Here is a 20,816-nt window from a genome sequence, read left to right on the forward strand (position 1 = left end):
TTGTGCAGCTTGTCAGAGTTCTGTAGGGGAAGACTTCAACAAAGGGATGCAGATCTTAGTCCTGGCTGTCCAAGCAGCAGAAATGAGGTTCCTCCGTCAGGTATCTGGACTTACACTCCGGGACAAGGTGAGGAGCTCAACTACAAACTCTGAGTAGAGCCGCTGCTTCTTCACATTAAAAGGAGCTAGCTGAGGTGGTTCAGGCATCTGGTGAGGATGGCCCCTGGTGGTCTCCCTCGGGAGGTCTTCCAGTCACGTTCAACTCTGAGGATGCCCCCAGGGAAAACCCAGGACACATTGGAAGGATTATATTCCCAGCTGTCTTGGAAAGACCTCGGGAAGAGTTACAGGACTTGGCCAAGAAAAGGGAAGTGTGGGATGAGCTGCTTGATTTGCTGCCACCGTGACCCGGATAAGCAGTAGAAAATGAATGAATGAATTCATGTTTTCATGCTGTCATGTCTCACCTCCCACAGTCCCAGGATCTTTGAAGAAAGCTGATCTGGTTCCAGCCGCAGACCAGTTTCCTCTTGTAACTCCCGGAGTCCAGCATCCAGCAGCTGCACACAAAGCGCCAGGTGAGGCGTTGGACCGTCGCGCATCCAGGACGAGTCTCAGTGACACAGGATGGAGAGCTACTGGTTACCTCCAAAACCAAGTAAGTCCAGATTCCTCCAAGTAAACATCCACATGAAGTGACATTTCTGGATGAGATTTGTATGTGTTACTATGGTAACAGCCAAAAATATAAAATTCAAACTACAGAAAGGTTTGTTTTGACCTTTGACCCAAATTAATTCATGTCTCTGTATGTCAATAATAATAATAAAAAAAATGCAATGCTAAAATACCCTCGGCTGCATGAGGAATGTTTTTTATTTTTTATTATTTGCAGTTGTTTCATTGGTATCACAGTGCAAACTACATACATATATACATATACACACACACACACACACACACACACATATATATATATATGTGTGTGTAAACACACCGTCCCAGCTTTTTTGAAAGTGTTGCAGGCATCATTTCAAAATGAGCAAATATTTGCACTAAACAACAAAGTTTATCAGTTTGAACATTAAATATCTTGTCTTTGTGGTGTATTAAATTGAATATAGATTGAAGAGGATTTGAAAATCATTGTATTCTGTTTTTATTTACATTTTACACAACGTCCAAACTTCATTGGAATTGGGGTTGTGTAAATACATTAAGACAGCAAATTAACAGAAAAAACTTATGTAATTAACAGTTATGTTAACTGACAGTTGAGTTCTAACATCTAAGGTTCTAAAAACATTCTGGACTCACACACCATTATATATGTTGTTGTCCTTTCAGCTGCTCCCGTTTTGTTCGGGGTCACCACAGCGGATATAGCCAGATCCACATTGGTATTCGACACATATTTTACGCCGGATGCCCTTCCTGATGTAACTCCACATTACATGTAGAAACGTGGCAGGGTGGGGTTTGAACTTGAGTCCCGTGATTGAGGAGAGTAAAGTCAACTCAGAACACGGCGCCATTTTGGTTCCAACTACACTGAACTTTTTGTTTTCAACATTTTTTAAAATCATTTAACTACATACAGCAGGGGTGGCCAAGTTCGGTCCTCAAGAGCCACCTTCCTGACACTCTTAGTTGTCTCCCTGCTCCAACACACCTGAATCCAATGAAAGGCTCGTTAGCAGACTTTTAATGAGCCTTTCATTGGAAGGTGGCTCTCGAGGACCAAACTTGGCCACCCCTGACATACAGCACCACATCCAGGTACAGGTGCTATTAAAATAAATATAAAAATAGTTACCCAAACAAATTAATTTGCAGCTCTGTAACTCCTTTTGACCTCTTAAAATAGGTCAAGGTTAGCCATCTTCACACCAATCACCTGCATGTCCTCCCTCAGCACATCCATGAACCTCCTCTTTGGTCTCCCTCTTCTCTTCCTGCCTGGTGGCTCCATCCTCAGCATCCTTCTCCCTATATACCCTGGGTCCCTCCTCTGCACATGTCCAAACCGTCTCAGTCTCACGTCTCTGATGTTCATTCATCATCCTGTCCATCCTCATCACTCCCCCCAAAAAATAATTTTTGTTAGTGTCACCGTCTCTAAGCCGTACAACGTATCTGGTCTCACTACTGTCTTGTAAAAATTCCCCTTTAGTCTTGCTGATATTCTTCAGTCACAAATCACTGCCACCTTTCTCCACTCTCTTCTTCACCTCTCTACCACACTCTCCATTACTTTGGATAAATGACCCCCAGTATTTAAACTTATCTACTTTCATCACTTCTACTCCTTGTAACTGCACTATTCCACTGGGCTCCCTCTCATTCACACACATGGACTCAGTCTTGCTCCTACTGACTTTCATTCCCCTGCTCTCCAAAGCATATCTCCACCTTCCCAGGCTGGACTCAACTTGCTCTCTACTCCCACTACAGATCACAATGTCATCTGCAAACATCATAGTCCATGGGGACTCCTGTCTGATCTCATCCGTCATGTCCATCACCACTGTAAACAAGAAAGGACTCAGAGCTGATCCTTGGTGTAATCCCACCTCCACCTTGAATGAATCTGTAATTCCGACTGCGCATCTCACTGCTGTCACACTATTCTTGTATATGTCCTGCACTACCCTAACATACTTCTCTGCCACTCCAGACTTCCTCATACAATACCACAGCTTGACACCCTATCATAAGCTTTTTCTAAGTCCACAAACACACAATGTAACTCTTTCTGGCCTTCTCTGTACTTCTCCAACAGTATTCCCAGAGCAAACATTGCATCTGTAGTGCTCTTTCTTGGCTTGAAACCATATTGCTGCTCACAGATTTTCACCTGTTTTCTAAGCCTAGCTTCTACTATTCCTTCCCATAACTTCATGCTGTGGCTGATCAGCTTTATGCCTCTGTAGTTGCTGCAGCTCTGCACATCACCCTTGTTCTTGAAAATAGGAACCAGCACACTTCGTCTCCACTCCTCAGGCATCCTCTCACTTTCCAAGATTTTATTAAACAATCTGGTTAGAAACTCCACTGCCATCTCTCCTAGACATTTCCATGCCTCCACTGGAATGTCATCTGGACCAACTGCCTTTCCACTCTTCATCCTCTTCATAGCTGCCCTCACTTCTTCCTTACTAATCTCTTGTACTTCCTAATTTAATCTCTCCACCTCATCCAGCCTTTTCTCTTGCTCATTTTCTTCATTCATCAGCTCTTCCTGGACATCTTCATTCCACCACCAAGTCTCCTTGTCTTCCTTCCACTGTCACACCCAGTACTGTCCTGGCTGTCTCCCTCACCACATCTGCAGTACTTTTCCAGTTGTCCAAAATTGCTTCCCCTCCATCCAGTGCTTCTCTCACCTGCTCACTGAATTTCACACAACAGTCTTCCTCCTTCAGCTTCCACCATCTGATCCTTTGTTGAGCTCTCACTCTCTTCTTCTTCTTTACCTACAAACAAGGTCATCCTACAAACCACCATCCTATGCTGTCTAACGACACTCTCTCCTGCCACCTTACAGTCTCTGATTTCTTTTAGTTTCCAGATTCTACACAGAATGTAGTCCACCTGTGTGCACCTTCCTCCACTCTTACGTTACCCTGTGCTCCTCCCTTTTCTTAAAGGAGGTATTCACCACAGCCATTTCCATCCTTTTTGCAAAATCCACGACCATCTGTCCTTCCACATTCCTGTACTTGATACCGTATCTACCCATTACTTCTTCATCACCTCTGTTCCCTTCACCAACATGTCCACTGAAGTCCGCTCCTATCACCACTCTTTCATTCTTAGGTTCACTCTCCACCACCTCATCTAACACACTCCAGAAATCTTGTTTCTCCTTCATCGATCAACGTACCAATGGGGCATATGCACTGATGATATTCATCATCACCTCTTCAATTTCCAACTTCAAACTTGTCAGATACTCGTTTAACCTCCAACACACTCTGAACATACTCTTCTTTTAAAATGTATCAGAGAAAAAGAACAAAATATAAAGAATCACATGATGACAGAATCAGGAAAAAGCAAACACACAAACAAACATACCGTCTCGTCCGGCTCCAAGTGACCTCCTGAGGGAAAAAAGTAAAAACTGATCAGTTTGAGTATCAGGTAACAGGTTACTTTAATTATACCCGTAGGTAGATTTGCTTGCAGCCAGCGTGCAAACATCCAGCATCCAATCCACGTACAGGAAAAAGACTGTTACACCACATACGAGGTCTGTCCAAAAAGTATCGTACGTTTTTATTTTTTGCAAAAACCATATGGATTTGAATCACGTGTGATTGCATCAGCCAAGCTTGAACCTTCGTGCGCATGCGTGAGTGTTTTCACGCCTGTCGGTTGCATCATTCACCTGTGAGCAGGCTTTGTGTGAGCAGTGGTCCACCCCTCTCATCGGATTTTTATTGTGAATAAATGTCTGAACGATTTGGAGCTTTGCTGCATCAATTTTTTCCAGAAACTGTGAGAGACCTCCAGGTGGACACCATTCGGAAAATTTAGATGACTTTCAGCGACGATTTTATGGGGATTACACAGATTAAGGAGTGCTCCAGCCGGTTTAAAGACCACCCACAGCGTCTGAGAGCGTGGCACGCTCCGAGTGCCGATCGACAGGCTCAAACCCCACTCAAACAACCAGATCATTTCCAACGTGAAGGCTTTGTTGATCCGGGACGTCGTCTGACTTTCACAAAAAAGGCAGAAGGCATGGACATCAGCACTTTTTCGGCACATTCTACTGTTACAGTTTTTTTTTGATGGAAAGAGATGCGGAGGATTGCCCCACTGTGCCGCTCATGGCGCGGGACAAAACCACCTCCATGTTGGTCTCACAGGACGGCTTTCAGATGGCTCCGACGGCTTCCGGTTGCTTTTCAGTCGTGTGAGTATCCGAGAAATTGTGCATGAGCTGGACATGCCCCAACATGTCCTGTGAGGCTTCATCACGGCGTTGCTTTGTGCCATGTGGCTCCGCCGTGACGCGCGGAGTTCCTCTGCTCCTCTTTCCATGACAAAAACTCCTGTAACAGTGGAATGTGCCGTTCATTTCTAAACTGGACGCTGTCTTGATCCGGTATGTCGTCTGACTAGCACAGGAATTGCGGAAGACGTGGACATCAGCACTTTTTCGGCACATTGAGACAGACGTGCGGAGGAACTCCGCGCGTCGCGGCGGAGTCGCATGGCGCAAAGCAACGCTGTGATGAAGCCTCACAGGACATGTTGGGGCACGTCCAGCTCATGCACAATTTCTTGGATACTCACACGACTGAAAAGCACCCGGAAGCTGTCTGAAAACCACCTGAAAGCCGTCCTGTGAGACCAACACGGAGGTGGTTTTGTCCCGCGCCATGAGCGGCATGGTGGCACAATCCTCCACTTCTTTTTCCATGAAAAAAACTCCTGTAACAGTAGAATGTGCCGAAAAAGTGCTGATGTCCACGCCTTCTGCATTTTTTGTGAAAGTTAGACGATGTCCCGGATCAACAAAGCCTTCACGCTGGAAATGATTTGGTTGTTTCAGCGGGGTTTGAGCCTGTCGATCCGCGCTCAGAGTGCGCTGCACTCTCAGACGCTGTGGGCAGTCTTTAAACCGGCTGGAGCACTCCTTAATCTGTGTAATCCCCAAAAAATCGTCGCTGAAAGCCATCTTAATTTTCCGAATGGTGTCCAGCTGGAGGTCTCTCACAGTTTCTGGAAAGATTTGATGCAGCAAAGCTCCAAATCATTCAGACATTTATTCGCAATAAAAATCCGACGAGATGGGTGGACCAGTGCTCACACAAAGCCTGCTCACAGGTGAATGACGCAATCGACAGGCATGAAAAAACTCACCATGCGCACGAAGGTTCAAGCTTGGCTGATGCAATCACACGTGATTCAAATCCATATGGTTTTTGCAAAAAATAAAAAGGTCAGATACTTTTTGGACAGACATCGTATATGACATAAAATTCTGTTACAAATAAAACACCATTAAAAATTATTAAAAATAACAAAATAAAGATAAAAATAAAGATAAAACATAAATTAAAGATAAATAAAAGTGCTCAAGGTTCCAACAAGTCCAGGGCATTTAAAAAGAACAGACTGATAAAAGACAGTAAAGATCCATAAAAATAGCTGCTACTGCTTATTCAGTTCAATGATCGCAGCGAGAACAAAACTATTTCTGTTTCACTTTGTCCTACACCTTGGGACTGAAAACCTCCGTCCGGAGGGAAGAAGTTTAAAATCGCTGTGCAAAGGGTGGGAGCCGTCCTTTAAAACAGAAGAAGCAATATGATGTAATTGCTTCTTATACAGAGAAGCTGGACAGAGCTGTGAATCAGATTACTGGACCACTTCACTGTCTGATGAAGGGACTTTCTCTCCTATAAAGACTTATCTCCAAACCACGCCGCCAAAGAAAATGATAGAATCGACTCAATAAAACCACAGTAAAACATAGTTATTATTGTTTCGTCAATACGAAAATGTGCTAGTTTTCTCAGACAGCACAGGCACTGATGACGCTTTTTACACACGGAGTAAATCTAAAATTATTATGATGTAATGATAACAACAACAACAACAAGAGCAATCAGAAATTTCTAACATCTGCCAATCTGGATCCGGATCACCTCCAAAATTCAGTTTAGTCTTCCATGCCCTAGTATGTATCTATGGTGCAAATTTATGTGAGAATCCGTGAAGTAGTTTTGACGTAATCCTTCAAAGCCTATTTGGTGTTTCGCAGTTGTGAATCTTGCACCATCTCACGGTCTGTGACTCACGCGAGAGATCAGTTTCGGCAGAGTTCCTGTTCAAACGCTGTGAAGTCTGGACAACAAGACATCGCGGCACAGCAGAAGTTCATCACAGGTGCTACACCTCCTCCAGATAACACTCTCAGCATGGGAGAACGTGTCATCATCATAATCACTCGTGAATTTACTGGATCAACACCATCCATGTCCCCATATAGTCATTGTTTACATGCGCTGTGACACGCTGGAACTCTGCTGGCACCGTGGTGCATTCTGGGAAACACAGGGGGCCGCCAGGGGCATTATGGAAACATTCAAGTACTGAATAAAGTGAAATATTGATCCAGAATCCAGATCACCTCCAAAATTTAATGTCTTTCACGATGTAATATCTAACTGTGGTGCAAATTTAGTCAAAATTTGTGCAGTAGTTTTGATGTCATTCCACTAACAGACAGGTAAATAAATTAAGAAATAAACACTGATGATTTTATTGGTGGATGTAATAATAATGATGATGTAAGAAAACAAAACAAAACAATAATAATTAGACATGTTTTTGTAGAGTCGAAAACCAGCCAGTATGCGACACACCTGGAGGAACCCACGTGTTGGGAAATATACGAAGCCCCACTGCCCGCCGTGTCAGCAACACTCTCTGATTGGCTGACTGAAGGAGGACGGCCACACCCACATCAACTCCCCGTTGTTGAACGTCCAATGGCAGTGCAGCCGCCTGACTGGAGGACAGGTGCTTGATGGGACAAAAGGCGGCTCTCTGTGAGGAAAAGAGGCAGCGATTAGAGCGCTGTGATCACATGGAAAGGGTGCAGGTCAGGCAGAGGTCAAGACCTTTAGCGGGACTCCGTGACCTTTCTCTGCTCCGTAGACCAGGAACCGGTTTTTGTCCAGAGAGCATCTCACCTCCACCTCATCATCACCGCTGTTCGTGAAGAAACCAGTTATGCTCTGAAGACCGAGGAAGAAGAAAGTCCAGACACAGAACCAATCAGAATACGCTTAGCTCGGCTGCAACTGATAGCATAGCTTAGCACATGGAGATGAACTGAGGACAATCTGCTAGCATAGTAAGCTATGCTAGCATAGAGATGACGCTGTGACAAACTGTTAGCATAGCTTAGCACATAGAGATAAAGCCATGACAAACTGCTAGCATAGCTTAGCACATAGAGATGAAGCCATGACAGCTTAGCACAAAGAGATAAAGCCTTGACAAACTGCTAGCATAGCTTTGCACATAGAGATAAAGCCGTGACAAACTGCTAGCATAGCTTTGCACATAGAGATAAAGCTGTGACAAACTGCTAGCATAGATTAACCCATAGAGACGAAGCCGTGATGAACTGTTAGCATAGCTTAGCACATAGAGATGAAGCCGTGACAAACTGCTAGCATAGCTTTGCACATAGAGATAAAGCCGTGACAAACTGCTAGCATATCTTTGCGCATAGAGATAAAGCTGTGAAAAACTGCTAGCATAGCTTTGCACATAGAGATAAAGCTGTGACAAACGGCTAGCATAGCTTAACCCATAGAGACGAAGCTGTGATGAACTGTTAGCATAGCTTAGCACAGAGATGAAGCTGTGACAAATTGCTAAGTCATCTAGAGATCTTCAGATAAGTTTTGGAAATGTCCTCTGATGGTCCAACACTGCTTTCCAGAGGAAAACAAGGTTATAATTCAAAGTTCTTCAAAGAAAAGCCCTTGCTTTTATCAGTGAATTTTCGGTCATTATGAATTACATGACATTATAATGGCTTCACGTCAGAATCTGAGTTTCTCCAGGCCGGAAAACCCAAAGTTTATGGTCAAACTAAGGCAGGAACTTCTCAAGCCTGCAAAACGTCCCCCACGACAAGATGGGGCCATAAATCTTTGAGTCCCCACACTACTTTCTCTGTTTAAAGCAAAGAAAAAGACCTTTGGTTTGAAATAAAAATTTAGATCAGTATGTCTTTCATTTATATCTAAAGACTTATGGGCCTTTCACAATGAATCCGTTAGGCCAATCCGTCATCGCATGGGAATCTGTCGGATGCGTTTTCCAACGGATCCGACGCATGACGTCAGATGGGTTGCTTTGGAAGCGGCAAAAAAAAAAAAAAAAAAGGTGGGGGGAGGAGATTGCCACGTCACACTCTGGCTGTTTCCAGATCGCCATCTTGAATTTGCGTAGCCTGAACCACAAAAAGCTTATTTTCGGAGTGACGCTGACCGAGGGAGGACTGACGACTTGGTGGAATATCGATCGAACCGCGACAGCGGGCCGATCCGCATGGAGAAGCCGGCCTTCAGGCATCATCACTGGACAGACCAAGGCAGGCAGCCGGGGTGATGGAGCAAACCCACTCAGTCTAAAATCTCCCACTTTTTGGATATATTTGAAGTCCCAGTTTGCCCAACGGAGTTTAGTTCTGCATCTTTATCGAGGTGAGAATAATGTAAAAATAAAACGTTTACTGAACTGCTTTGAAGGTTTAATGATCGGGTAACGTTAGCGTAGCCTTTTAGCACAGTTGATCTGAGTGAACACTAACTTCTAAATGGTTCAGTCTTTTTACACAACAAAAATATAAACACAACACTTTTGGTTTTGATCCCATTTTGTATGAGATGAACTCAAAGATCTAAAACTTTTTCCACATACACAATATCACCATTTCCCTCATATATTGTTCACAAACCAGTCTAAATCTGTGATAGTGAGCACTTCTCCTTTGCTGAGATAATCCATCCCACCTCACAGGTGTGCCATATCAAGATGCTGATTAGACACCATGATTAGTGCACAGGTGTGCCTTAGACTGCCCACAATAAAAGGCCACTCTTATCACACAGCACAATGCCACAGATGTCGCAAGATTTGAGGGAGCGTGCAATTGGCATGCTGACAGCAGGAATGTCAACCAGAGCTGTTGCTCGTGTATTGAATGTTCATTTCTCTACCATAAGCCGTCTCCAAAGGCGTTTCAGAGAATTTGGCAGTACATCCAACCAGCCTCACAACCGCAGACCACGTGTAACCACACCAGCCCAGGACCTCCACATCCAGCATGTTCACCTCCAAGATCGTCTGAGACCAGCCACTCAGACAGCTGCTGAAGCAATCGGTTTGCATAACCAAAGAATTTCTGCACAAACTGTCAGAAACCATCTCAGGGAAGCTCATCTGCATGCTCGTCGTCCTCATCGGGGTCTCGACCTGACTCCAGTTTGTCATCGTAACCGACTTGAGTGGGCAAATGCTCACATTCGCTGGCGTTTGGCACGTTGGAGAGGTGTTCTCTTCACGGATGAATCCCAGTGTGTGTGGTCATGTCATGTGTGGCGTTGTGTGGGTGAGCGGTTTTCTGATGTCAATGTTGTGGATCGAGTGGCCCATGGTGGCGGTGGGGTTATGGTATGGGCAGGCGTCTGTTATGGACGAAGAACACAGGTGCATTTTATTGATGGCATTTTGAATGCACAGAGATACCATGACGAGATCCTGAGGCCCATTGTTGTGCCATACATCCAAGAACATCACCTCATGTTGCAGCAGGATAATGCACGGCCCCATGTTGCAAGGATCTGTACACAATTCTTGGAAGCTGAAAATGTCCCAGTTCTTGCATGGCCGGCATACTCACCGGACATGTCACCCATTGAGCATGTTTGGGATGCTCTGGACCGGCGTATACGACAGCGTGTACCAGTTCCTGCCAATATCCAGCAACTTCGCACAGCCATTGAAGAGGAGTGGACCAACATTCCACAGGCCACAATTGACAACCTGATCAACTCTATGTGAAGGAGATGTGTTGCACTGCATGAGGCAAATGGTGGTCACACCAGATACTGACTGGTATCCCCCCCCAATAAAACAAAACTGCACCTTTCAGAGTGGCCTTTTATTGTGGGCAGTCTAAGGCACACCTGTGCATTAATCATGGTGTCTAATCAGCATCTTGATATGGCACACCTGTGAGCTGGGATGGATTATCTCAGCAAAGGAGAAGTGCTCACTATCACAGATTTAGACTGGTTTGTGAACAATATTTGAGGGAAATGGTGATATTGTGTATGTGGAAAAAGTTTTAGATCTTTGAGTTCATCTCATACAAAATGGGAGCAAAACCAAAAGTGTTGCGTTTATATTTTTGTTGAGTGTATTTTTACCAAATAAAGCTACAGCTTTTTCCAGACACCAAAAAGCTCAACCTTAAATAACTTATTTTTTCGGGCATTTTTTTCATCGTTTTTTTCCAGTTTTTTTCCCCTTTTTTTATATATATATAAACTGTTTAGTGTTTCTTTATATTTAAAGAAATATTTTTATTTGTCCCAATCAGGAACATTTGTTGTGCAGACAACCAAACTTCCACTGATGAGCTGAACACCACGAAGTCCAGTCGAAAGAAAACATCTCTGCTCTTCAGCAACACCACCAGAGGTCAAAGCTGCAGAAGAGACCTTCATCTGGTCCAGAGAATCCAGCAGAACATCACCTGCTTCTAAATAAAAGGCTCTTTGAACAGCAACTACTTTATTATTTTTTTAAAAAGCTGTTTCATTTTATATTTTAACAATAAATGAACAGATCATTAAAAATGTCCACGAAATCAAAGTCCAAAGACATTTGCACAGGTAGAAGCTCTCCACTTATTGTGCTCAAATTCATATTTTAGAAATTACTCTGTCCTGATAACAACATTAAAGGCAATTACATATTTTGGCGAAATTACAAGTTGAAATGACTATATATAAAAAAAAAAATCATGAGGTTTATGTCACAGAAATCCTACTTTACAATCACACTGCAGTCATTGTTAAATTATTTCCTGTTGCATTTATAATAAACATTTGTATTTATTTACAGTGTCTGTTTTTCTGGTTAAAATGAGATATAATCTACCAGACTTACAAATTTCCACGTTATTTTGTCTAAAAATAAATGTCAGAGGTTCCTTATGTTAAACAAGAAATGAAATAATCTGAAATAACAGGTGGTTTTAATTTACAGACGAAAGGTTTCTAAAGAACCATTTATTGATTTATTTAGCTATTTTAATTACAAGTGTTCTAAACTTTTTTTAATAGTAATTAGAAATAATGAGGTAACAACAACAAAAAAACATTTCGAAGGATTTTTCTTCAGAAAACTGCTCCATAAATGAGTCCTGTGACACGTATGTTTTGCACAGATCAGTGGTTTCTGCACCGTCCATTTTGTAGAGATCAGTGGTTTCTGCCACCCGTCTTCCGTGTCGTTCCTATTAGACAACGCAAAGGTACGTCACAGCTCAGCAAGTCGGAAGTTGGATTGGATTGAACTTTCACTCCGTCAGCCTGCTGACAAGCGGCAATGCGCGCTCCCGTCAGATGCGTCGGTTTAGCTCGGCTTTTGACGTGACGCATCTGACGCATCTAAAACGCAACGCGTCTCATTGAAAATAATGCTTTTTAGACTGATTTTTGACGCATTTGACGGATTCAGTGTGAAAGGACCATTACTATAATGTTGGTTCATTTATTATCCAAACAAAGTGCTTTGCATGTAATCATTCCAGTTTATTGACATGTGCTCATTTTAACTGATGTGCGTTTGACTTTTCTGCAGTATCTAAAATGCTGATGTTGAAGTACTCTGTTTATCCAAGGATGTGTTTAACTGACTAGTAAGAATGATGTATCCATTTGAGTGTCTTAAAACAAATAGTATTTCAAATTATTTAATGTGTTTAAATAGTTGAATCATTTGAGTCTGTTCTGAGGACATGAAAATCCTGTGTGATTACACACACCCTAAATGGGTGGAGTTTGGTGACATCAGTCCTCTTTAAAAGTTAGAAGTGTCCTGCCTCGCACTCCCTTCTGCTCTTTTCCGCCTGCTCCACACTCTTTTCTGCTTTCTTCTTTGTAAACGCTTAAATTTTCTTTGTGGGCCAAGGCCTCATTGCTAAGCTAAGATAAGCTACCACGTGGCATTCATTCATTCATTCTTTCCTTTTGACAAAGTTTCAACCTGACACTTTAAAGGTGCCTCAAGTATTTCTGAATTTTTAAGAGAAATTCTGAGCTGAGCTTTTCAAATTAAGAGCGAATTTACAGAAAAAAACGACTTTTCCTTTTTCATTTTTTTTTCTCAACACTGTTAAAAGTTTTACTTTTTCTAAATTCATAAAGACTTTAATTTGGCTCCAATAATTTTTAAGCTACCAGACACCATTTTCAACAAACACCTTCTACCTCTGGGTTCCTGCAAGCTCACAACGGAGCTGATTTCAAACCAGCAAGCAGCCGTCGGCGAAGCCAGCCGACACCAGCCCTGGGATCACTCGGGGAAAACTCTGGTTAACCCCTCCAACCCAGGTGAGCTCACGCTGCCCGGAGCAGAAATAACGACGACGGGCGAACGGAACCAGCCCTCCAACCGCAGCTAATTGACTCAGTCCAGGCTCCATGAAAGTGATTTGTTGTCTATGGATCTCTCTTTATCTCTATTCCTTCCAACGTCTCATGAGTGAGTAAGAAAACTGTTTCCATGAATGAACCTGTTTGCAATCACTGTCCAGAAAATGCCAGTAAAATGTTCATTTCTTGTATAAATTGTAAATAAATTATAAATATTTTCTGCTGTGGCTTATTTTGTGTACAGAAGGAAACTCTAGGTCAACCGTATCGTGAGAATTCATGACTTTGAGATCAGAGATTGATTAAATTAAATTGAGACTAATTAATTCATTTGAGACTGATAAATTAATGTTTAAATTAGATAGATATATACTTTTAATGTCCCCATGGGGAAATTTGTCTTGGACTTCTCAAAATTCATGACCCATACAAAGATACAGAACAAGACATAAACAGTTCATAACAATAAATAAAAATAAATAAATAAATAAAGAATAAAAATAAATCAATAAAAAAACATACAAATTAAAGCACTTATGCTATAAATGTGCCCTGAGAATTAATTAAATAATAAGTATTAAACCCTAAATGAATTATTTTGGTGACCCGTTACATTGGGCCTAGTCCAATCTGATTCAATTTGGGAGTTTAACTACTTATTCACTATAAACTGCTACATGCCTTTGGTTTCCCGTGTGTTAGCCAATTCAGTACTAAATTTCCATCCATCATCCAGCCATTTTCTTCCACTTTATCCGGAGTCAGGTCGCGGGGGCAGCAGCTCAAGCAAAGCCACCCAGACCTCCCAATCCACACACACCTCCCCCAGCTCGTCTGGGGGAACCCCAAGGCATTCCCAAGCCAGTCGAGAGACGTAGTCCCTCCAGCGTGTCCTGGGTCTTCCCAGGGGCCTCCTCCTGATGGGACGTGCCCGGAACACCTCTCCAGCGAGGCGTCCAGGGGGCATCCGGAAAAAATGCCCAAGCCACCTCAACTGGCTCCTTTCGACGTGGAGGAGCAGCGGCTCGACACCGAGCTCCTCACCCTATCTCTAAGGGAGTGCCCAGCCACCCTGCGGAGGAAACTCATCTCGGCCGCTTATACTCGCGATCTCGTTCTTTCGGTCATGTCATGAGCCAAATCTCATGACCATAGGTGAGGATCTGAACATAGATCGATCGGTAAATCGAGAGCTTTGCCCCCCTACTTCTTCTTCACTACGACGGTCCAATACAGCGACCGCATCACTGCAGATGCTGCACAGCATCCGTCTATTAATCTCACGCTCCATCCGTCCCTCACTCATGAGCAAGACCCTGAGATACTTAAACTCCTCCACTTGAGGCAAGGACACTCCACTGACCTGAAGAGGGCAAAGCACCTTTTTCCGGTCGAGAACCATGGCCTCGGATTTGGAGGTGTTGATTTTCATCCCGGACGCTTCACACTCGGCTGCAAACCACCCCAGTGCACGCAGAAGGTCCTGATTTGACAAAGCCAACAGAACCACATCATCTGCAAACAGCAGAGATGAGATTCTGTGGTTCCCAAACCGGACCCCCTCTACACCCTGGCTGCACCCAGAAATTCTGTCCATAAAGATAATGAACAGAACCGGTGACAAAGGGCAGCCCTGGCAGAGGCCAACGTGCACCGGAAACAGGTTTGACTTACTACCGGCAATGCGAACCAAGCTCCTGCTGCGGTCGTACAGGGACCGGATAGCCCTTAGCAAAGGACCCCGGACCCCGTACTCCCGGAGCACTCCCCACAGGGTGCCCCGAGGGACACGGTCGAACGCCTTCTCCAGATCCACAAAGCACATGTGGACTGGTTGGGCAAACTCCCATGAACCCTCGAGCACCCGATGGAGCAAGTAGAGCTGGTCAAGTGTGCCGCGACCAGGACGAAAACCACACTGCTCCTCCTGAATCCGAGGTTCGACTATCAGTTGAATTCTCCTCTCTAGTACTCTGGAATAGACCTTACCGGGGAGGCTGAGGAGTGTGATCCCCCTGTAGTTGGAACATACCCTCCGGTCCCCCTTCTTAAACAGAGGGACCACCACCCCAATCTGCCAATCCAGAGGCACTGTGCCCGACCGCCACGCAATGTTGCAGTGGCGTGTCAGCCAAGACAGTCCCACAACATCCAGAGACTTAAGGTACTCAGGACAGATTTCATCCACCCCAGGAGCCTTGCCACCGAGGAGCTTTCTAACCACCTCGGTGACTTCGGCCTGGGTAATGGATGAGTCTGCCTCTGAGTCCCTAGTCTCTGCTTCCTCTTTGAAAGACGTGACGATGGGATTGAGGAGATCCTCAAAGTATTCCTTCCACCGCCCGACAACATCCCCAGTCAGGGTCAACAGCTCCCCACCTGCACCATAGACAGTGCTGGTGGAGAGCTGCTTCCACCTCCTCAGGCGTTGGACGGTTTGCCAAAATTTCTTCGAGGCCAACCGATAGTCCTCCTCCATGGCCTCCCCGAACTCCTCCCAGACCCGAGTTTTTGCCTCTGCGACCGCACGGGCTGCGGCACGCTTGGCCTGCCGGTACCTGTCAGCTGCCTCCAGGGTCCCACCTACCAACAAAGACAAGTAGGACTCCTTCTTCAGCTTGACGGCATCCCTTACTTCCGGCGTCCACCACCGGGTTTGGGGATTGCCGCCGTGACAGGCACCAGAGACCTTATGACCACAGCTACGAGTGGCCGCATCGACAATGGAGGTGGAGAACATGGTCCACTCGGACTCCATGTCTCCAACCTCCCCCGGGATCTGGGAGAAGCTCTCCAGGAGGTGGGAGTTGAAGACCTTGCTGACAGAGGGTTCCGCCAGTCGTTCCCAGCAGACCCTCACGATACGTTTGGGCCTGCCAGGTCTGACCGGCTTCCTCCCCTCCCAGGGGATCCAACTCACCACTAGGTGGTGATCGGTCGACAGCTCAACCCCTCTCTTCACCTGAGTGTCCGAGACACGTGGCCAAAGGTCAGATGATACGACTACAAAGTCGATCACCCTTGTGCTCGAACATGGTGTTCGTGATGGACAAACTGTGACTAGCACAGAAGTCCTATTAAATTTATTTTATTAATTAAATGTTACATGTTTGGTGCTCCCGTGTGGAGGCATAAAGATTTAAACTAAAATGTTACATATTTATGGGTCCCCGTTGGGAGGCCTGAATATCTGTAAAGCAAAGTGTCTCAAATGAATAAATAAATAAATAAAAATTATAAAAGTTACACAGTATTGATCATGGGGGGTCTGGGGGTGCTTCCACCAGAAAATTTTTAAAAGAGCAAGTTAAATTTTGTATATTCTAGTAAATTTTAATGGGTATGAAGCCCTCTGAAACAAAGAAAACTCACTTCAAACTGTCAAGTAAAAACACATTATTGATTATGGGGGGTGTGGGGGTGCTCCCCCAGAAATGTTTTAACCCTTTACCTACTGAGGCTATAAATGGACGATTGGTTATAATTTTTTATTATAGCAATAAAATTAAGAAATAATGTTCTATGTTTGTGTGCTTTGGTACCCTTTTCCAAGAGTACCTGAATTTCAATTATATTACACCTGATTAACTATTTATACACATTATTTGTAAGTTTTAGCATTTAAAATGAGAAAAAACACAAAAATGAACTTGGATTTTTTTTTTTCACTTTTTTAGTGAAAAATGATTATGTAAAGGAAGTTTGGATTTCACATTTTTAACAGGAAGCTGTACTTGTTTACAATCAAAATAATTAATTTTAACAGTGCAGAAACAGTGCAAAAGTAAACATTTTACAAGGCGAAAATATGCAAAAAGTAACCAATTTTAAAGTGCAGAACCAAACAATATGAATAACAACAAAGAAAGTGCAAAACTATATATAAATATATCAATTATTATCTGTATTATTAAAATGTGCAATGAATCACTCATTTGATCACTCATTTTGTGCAAAATTATACAATATGAATAAAACAAAGTGTCAAACTATATACAAATATAAAACCAAGAATCAAGATTAGATCTAAACTACATCAGTCCATTGTCAGTGTGTTCTTACTGTTTGTAACAGTTTCTGTCTGGCTGAAGACAGAGGCTAATTTTACAAAGTTTGCACATCCAGCAGGTTGACCTCTTGCAAACCTTGCAAGAACGCCGCCCCTTTGTGGATCGCTGGCAAGTTGGGTTTCCACTGCTTGTTGGCACCGGGCAGTGGCTTGTGGCTGATGGAGGAGGACCACTGAGAGGAATGCCAAGAAGGTGTGCTGTCAACTCCTCTTGGAACTGCTGCCTTGTCTTATGTTGCTGCTGCTGGCTGGCACACATCTCTTTATGGATAATAAAAGAATAAAAGAGTTTGTGATGCAGATGTCTACCAGGTGCTGAAAGACTGTAGTGGTCCACCTCTTTGTTTTGTGGTGGACTGTGTTAGTGGACAGCATGTGGTCAGAAGTGTCGACCCCTCCCATGTATTTATTGTACTCTGTGACAGCTGTAGGTCTCTTTGGTGCTGGTCACCAATTTTTTTCCATCGCTGCACCATGTCCCTGCTGTAAACAGAGTGCACACTGGAGCACAGGGAGACTTCACGGGTGTCCTTCCACTTCACATATAAAAGTCCACGGTCACGTATCCAGCGGATGCTGCCCCTTGGAGACCTTTTGTCCGGAGCATTTTCTTTGGTTTTGGGCACGCCAACTCTCCCCTCTCGGTATGTGCCACAAGCCCCAAAGCCCTGCTCCATTAGATGGCAAAAAAGCAGGGGACTGGTGTAAAAATTATCTGTGTAAATGATGTACCCAGTCATTTTTTACCAGTTGGGTCACAACATCAAAGGACAGCCCCCTCCCAGAGTCAGCTGTGGTGCCCTTCCCTGAGTAGAGCAGGTAGTCAACAGTGTAGCCGTTGGAGTCAGCTAAAACAAACAATTTCAGGCCCCATTTTGTAGGCTTGGCCTTCATGTACTGTTTTATTTTCAGCCTGGCTTTTGTTGCCACCATCCTCTCATCCACCGCTACGTGCTGTTTGGGGTGGTAAAATGCCTTGCAGTGAGTGTGAACCATCTCCAAAATGTGCCTGACCCGATGGATTGGGTCATAACAGAGAGACCCCTTTAGTGCATCATTCACAGCATCTGTTGTTGGATCACTCATGTGAAGATTGCTGATAATGAGCCTGAAGCGATCACGGGACATCACTGTAGCAGGAAAAGGCTGATGAAAGATGGTTGCCTGTCTCCAGTAGTCTGCCATCTGTGGAAGGTGGACCACAGACATGTACCGGAGCAAACCAATAAACTTTCTAAATTCCTCCATTGTAACAGGTGTCCAGGTAAACTTTTTCCCCTTCTCCAGGTGTTGGAGTGATTCTGTGGATACAGTGTTTTATTTTATCATGCATGTTTTGTGTTCTCTCTGCTCTGATAAAGTGTATTGTACTGATGTGATGGGTGAAGGTTACTTAAGATATGTGACATGACGTGTTTCTGCAAGTTGTGGTATCTCTGTGTGCACGCTAAGCTCTTTTTCAGGACATGTGAAGATGACTCATGCAGGACGCAGCCGAAGCTGAGCAGTGAGATAAAGAATAGAGAATTGAATGTTCCAACAACAGTGTGATTGTGATACATCAGTCCTTGTGTCAGAAGAAGTGTGATTAATCGTTAGATGTCTTAAACACATCTTAATCGAGCCCAAGATTAAAAAGGTTCTGAACATCCTGAATGTATTGTGCAATCAGCAGTTCTGCGGCAACAGCTCACGCGCTATCACTCTTCCCCTTAGGAGCTGTACCGCCCATGTATGTATGGAAGTCCTAAATAAAAAGAGCGGGAGCGCAGGCCAGACTTTAGTGTAGCTTTGGTGTACAGCCTGACTGCACTCCTCGCGAGCTTAAATTGAATTCTATCTCTCACTTGTTTTATTGCCTGATTGTCTCTTCCTCTTATCAAAGATACAGTATTCTAAACCCGACAAAGACTGGGGGCTCGTCCGGGATCCCAACAGACCTGACGGTTCCAGCGAGCGTGATTGACACCAGAGAAATCCTTGGCCAAGGTAACTCAGACCCTTTGACGGGACTGGCTCAATCCGTTGGCTGGGATCTGAAAGGTTGACGGGATCACCGAGAGGGAGAGAGACCGACAGGAGTGTGAGTATAGAATTTGATTCTGATAAAATTGTTGTTGTGAATGGTGGCAGTAGGCTGCGTAAAATAGAAATGTTGAAATAGTGAAATAGTGACAGAAAGTCACGGTTAAACAGGGAAATAAGTGCACAGTGAAAAGGCAGTTAAACCTCGCAGGGATGGTGGAGTCCCCTAATGCAGGACATTAGTTAAATTCCATGGGAGGGCGAGCTCCCCTGGCCTAAGAATACGCGTACGGTTATTAAAAGTGTTTCTATGTATTTGTGTAAATAAAATAACTGTGTGTGAGTGTAATAAAGGTGACTGAGTGAGAGTGTGGAGTCACTTCGACTCCCCTCTATGAAAATCTCACAGGAAAGTAAGTAGTAAGTTTTGAGAAGAAGCAAAGGCAAGGCCTTCCCGTGCCCTCCGGGGTGGCGAAAGGGAACGCACTTCTCAGAATAGTTGATTACTACCCTGTGATTGTAACAACACCAGTGGATTAGGACCCTGTAGGGGCAAAACCATCACTGGTCTAAAACATTCTGAAAACACAAAATGGGAAAATCTAACAGTAAAAATGAGAGACCTAAGTCCCGGGACGATCTAAAAACAAAAGATTGGATATACATGAATAAAATTGATCCAAATTCAACAAAACACTTAGATAAGTGGATAAAAGATCATGGATTTGATGGACGCCTGCAGAAAGAGTCATTAACTAAACTAAAGAACAGTATTGAGAAGAAGTGTGGAACAAGTGAGAAAAAAAAAAAAGAAAAAGAAGGTCAAGGTGAAATTGTAGCATGGGAAAGAGAAGTTGAGAAACGAAAGAAGGGCCTTAGAGAAGCAAAGGAAAGACAGAAAGAAACAGTAAATGATAAGAAGGAGCAGGGGAACGTGATGTTTCACAGACAAGAAGATAATGAGACAGGGCCTGCGGCTCCAAAAGTAGAAATGGTAGTAAAATTGGATACTACAAAACACAGTCAGCCAGAAGCTGAAATAAAGGAGAATAAACTCTATCCAGATTTACCACAGGGACAACCCCCATCATATGTAGACCCTACACAACACGTCATGAGAACACGATCCAAAACACCAAAAGATGAAGAAAAACAACCTGGACCATCAGCCCCACCGGCTGATCAGGAACCAGGTGGATCAGGAGTCTATCCAATGATTCATGTGGCAAATCCACATACGTCAGGACCAAGAACTATTCTTGTGTACCGAACTTGGACACAAGCAGACGTTAAGGCAGCTGTAGAAGGTATAACTCCTCCACGAGAAGATGTAGCCCAGTACATTATTGACGTAACCGCTTTGGTTAAATCCTACAATCTTAGAGGGGATGAAGTTCAACAAGTCATAATGGCAACTGTGACAAAGGATTGGGCTGATGTAAAAGGAGATTGGGATCCTGCAGAGGCAGACCACACTCCATTAGCCCATGATAGTCAGGAATTGGAAGATCGAT

The 20,816-nt window shown here is 43.9% G+C and overlaps 1 protein-coding gene across 1 annotated transcript in view; it reads right to left on the reverse strand.

Moving 5' to 3' along the window:
- Nucleotides 1–20,816, reverse strand: part of LOC117505872 (nucleoside diphosphate-linked moiety X motif 17-like) — a 47,643-nt gene that overhangs the window by 1,524 nt on the left and 25,303 nt on the right. The window contains exons 3-6 of the mRNA XM_034165403.1: nt 7,644–7,760; nt 7,386–7,569; nt 4,081–4,106; nt 468–560 (exon numbers count right to left, since the gene is read on the reverse strand). Coding sequence (XP_034021294.1) covers nt 468–560; nt 4,081–4,106; nt 7,386–7,569; nt 7,644–7,760 — 420 coding nt within the window. The remainder of the gene's footprint in view (nt 1–467; nt 561–4,080; nt 4,107–7,385; nt 7,570–7,643; nt 7,761–20,816) is intronic.

The sequence above is a fragment of the Thalassophryne amazonica genome, unplaced genomic scaffold, assembly GCF_902500255.1.
Source record: "Thalassophryne amazonica unplaced genomic scaffold, fThaAma1.1, whole genome shotgun sequence".
NCBI classification, from domain to species: domain Eukaryota; kingdom Metazoa; phylum Chordata; class Actinopteri; order Batrachoidiformes; family Batrachoididae; genus Thalassophryne; species Thalassophryne amazonica.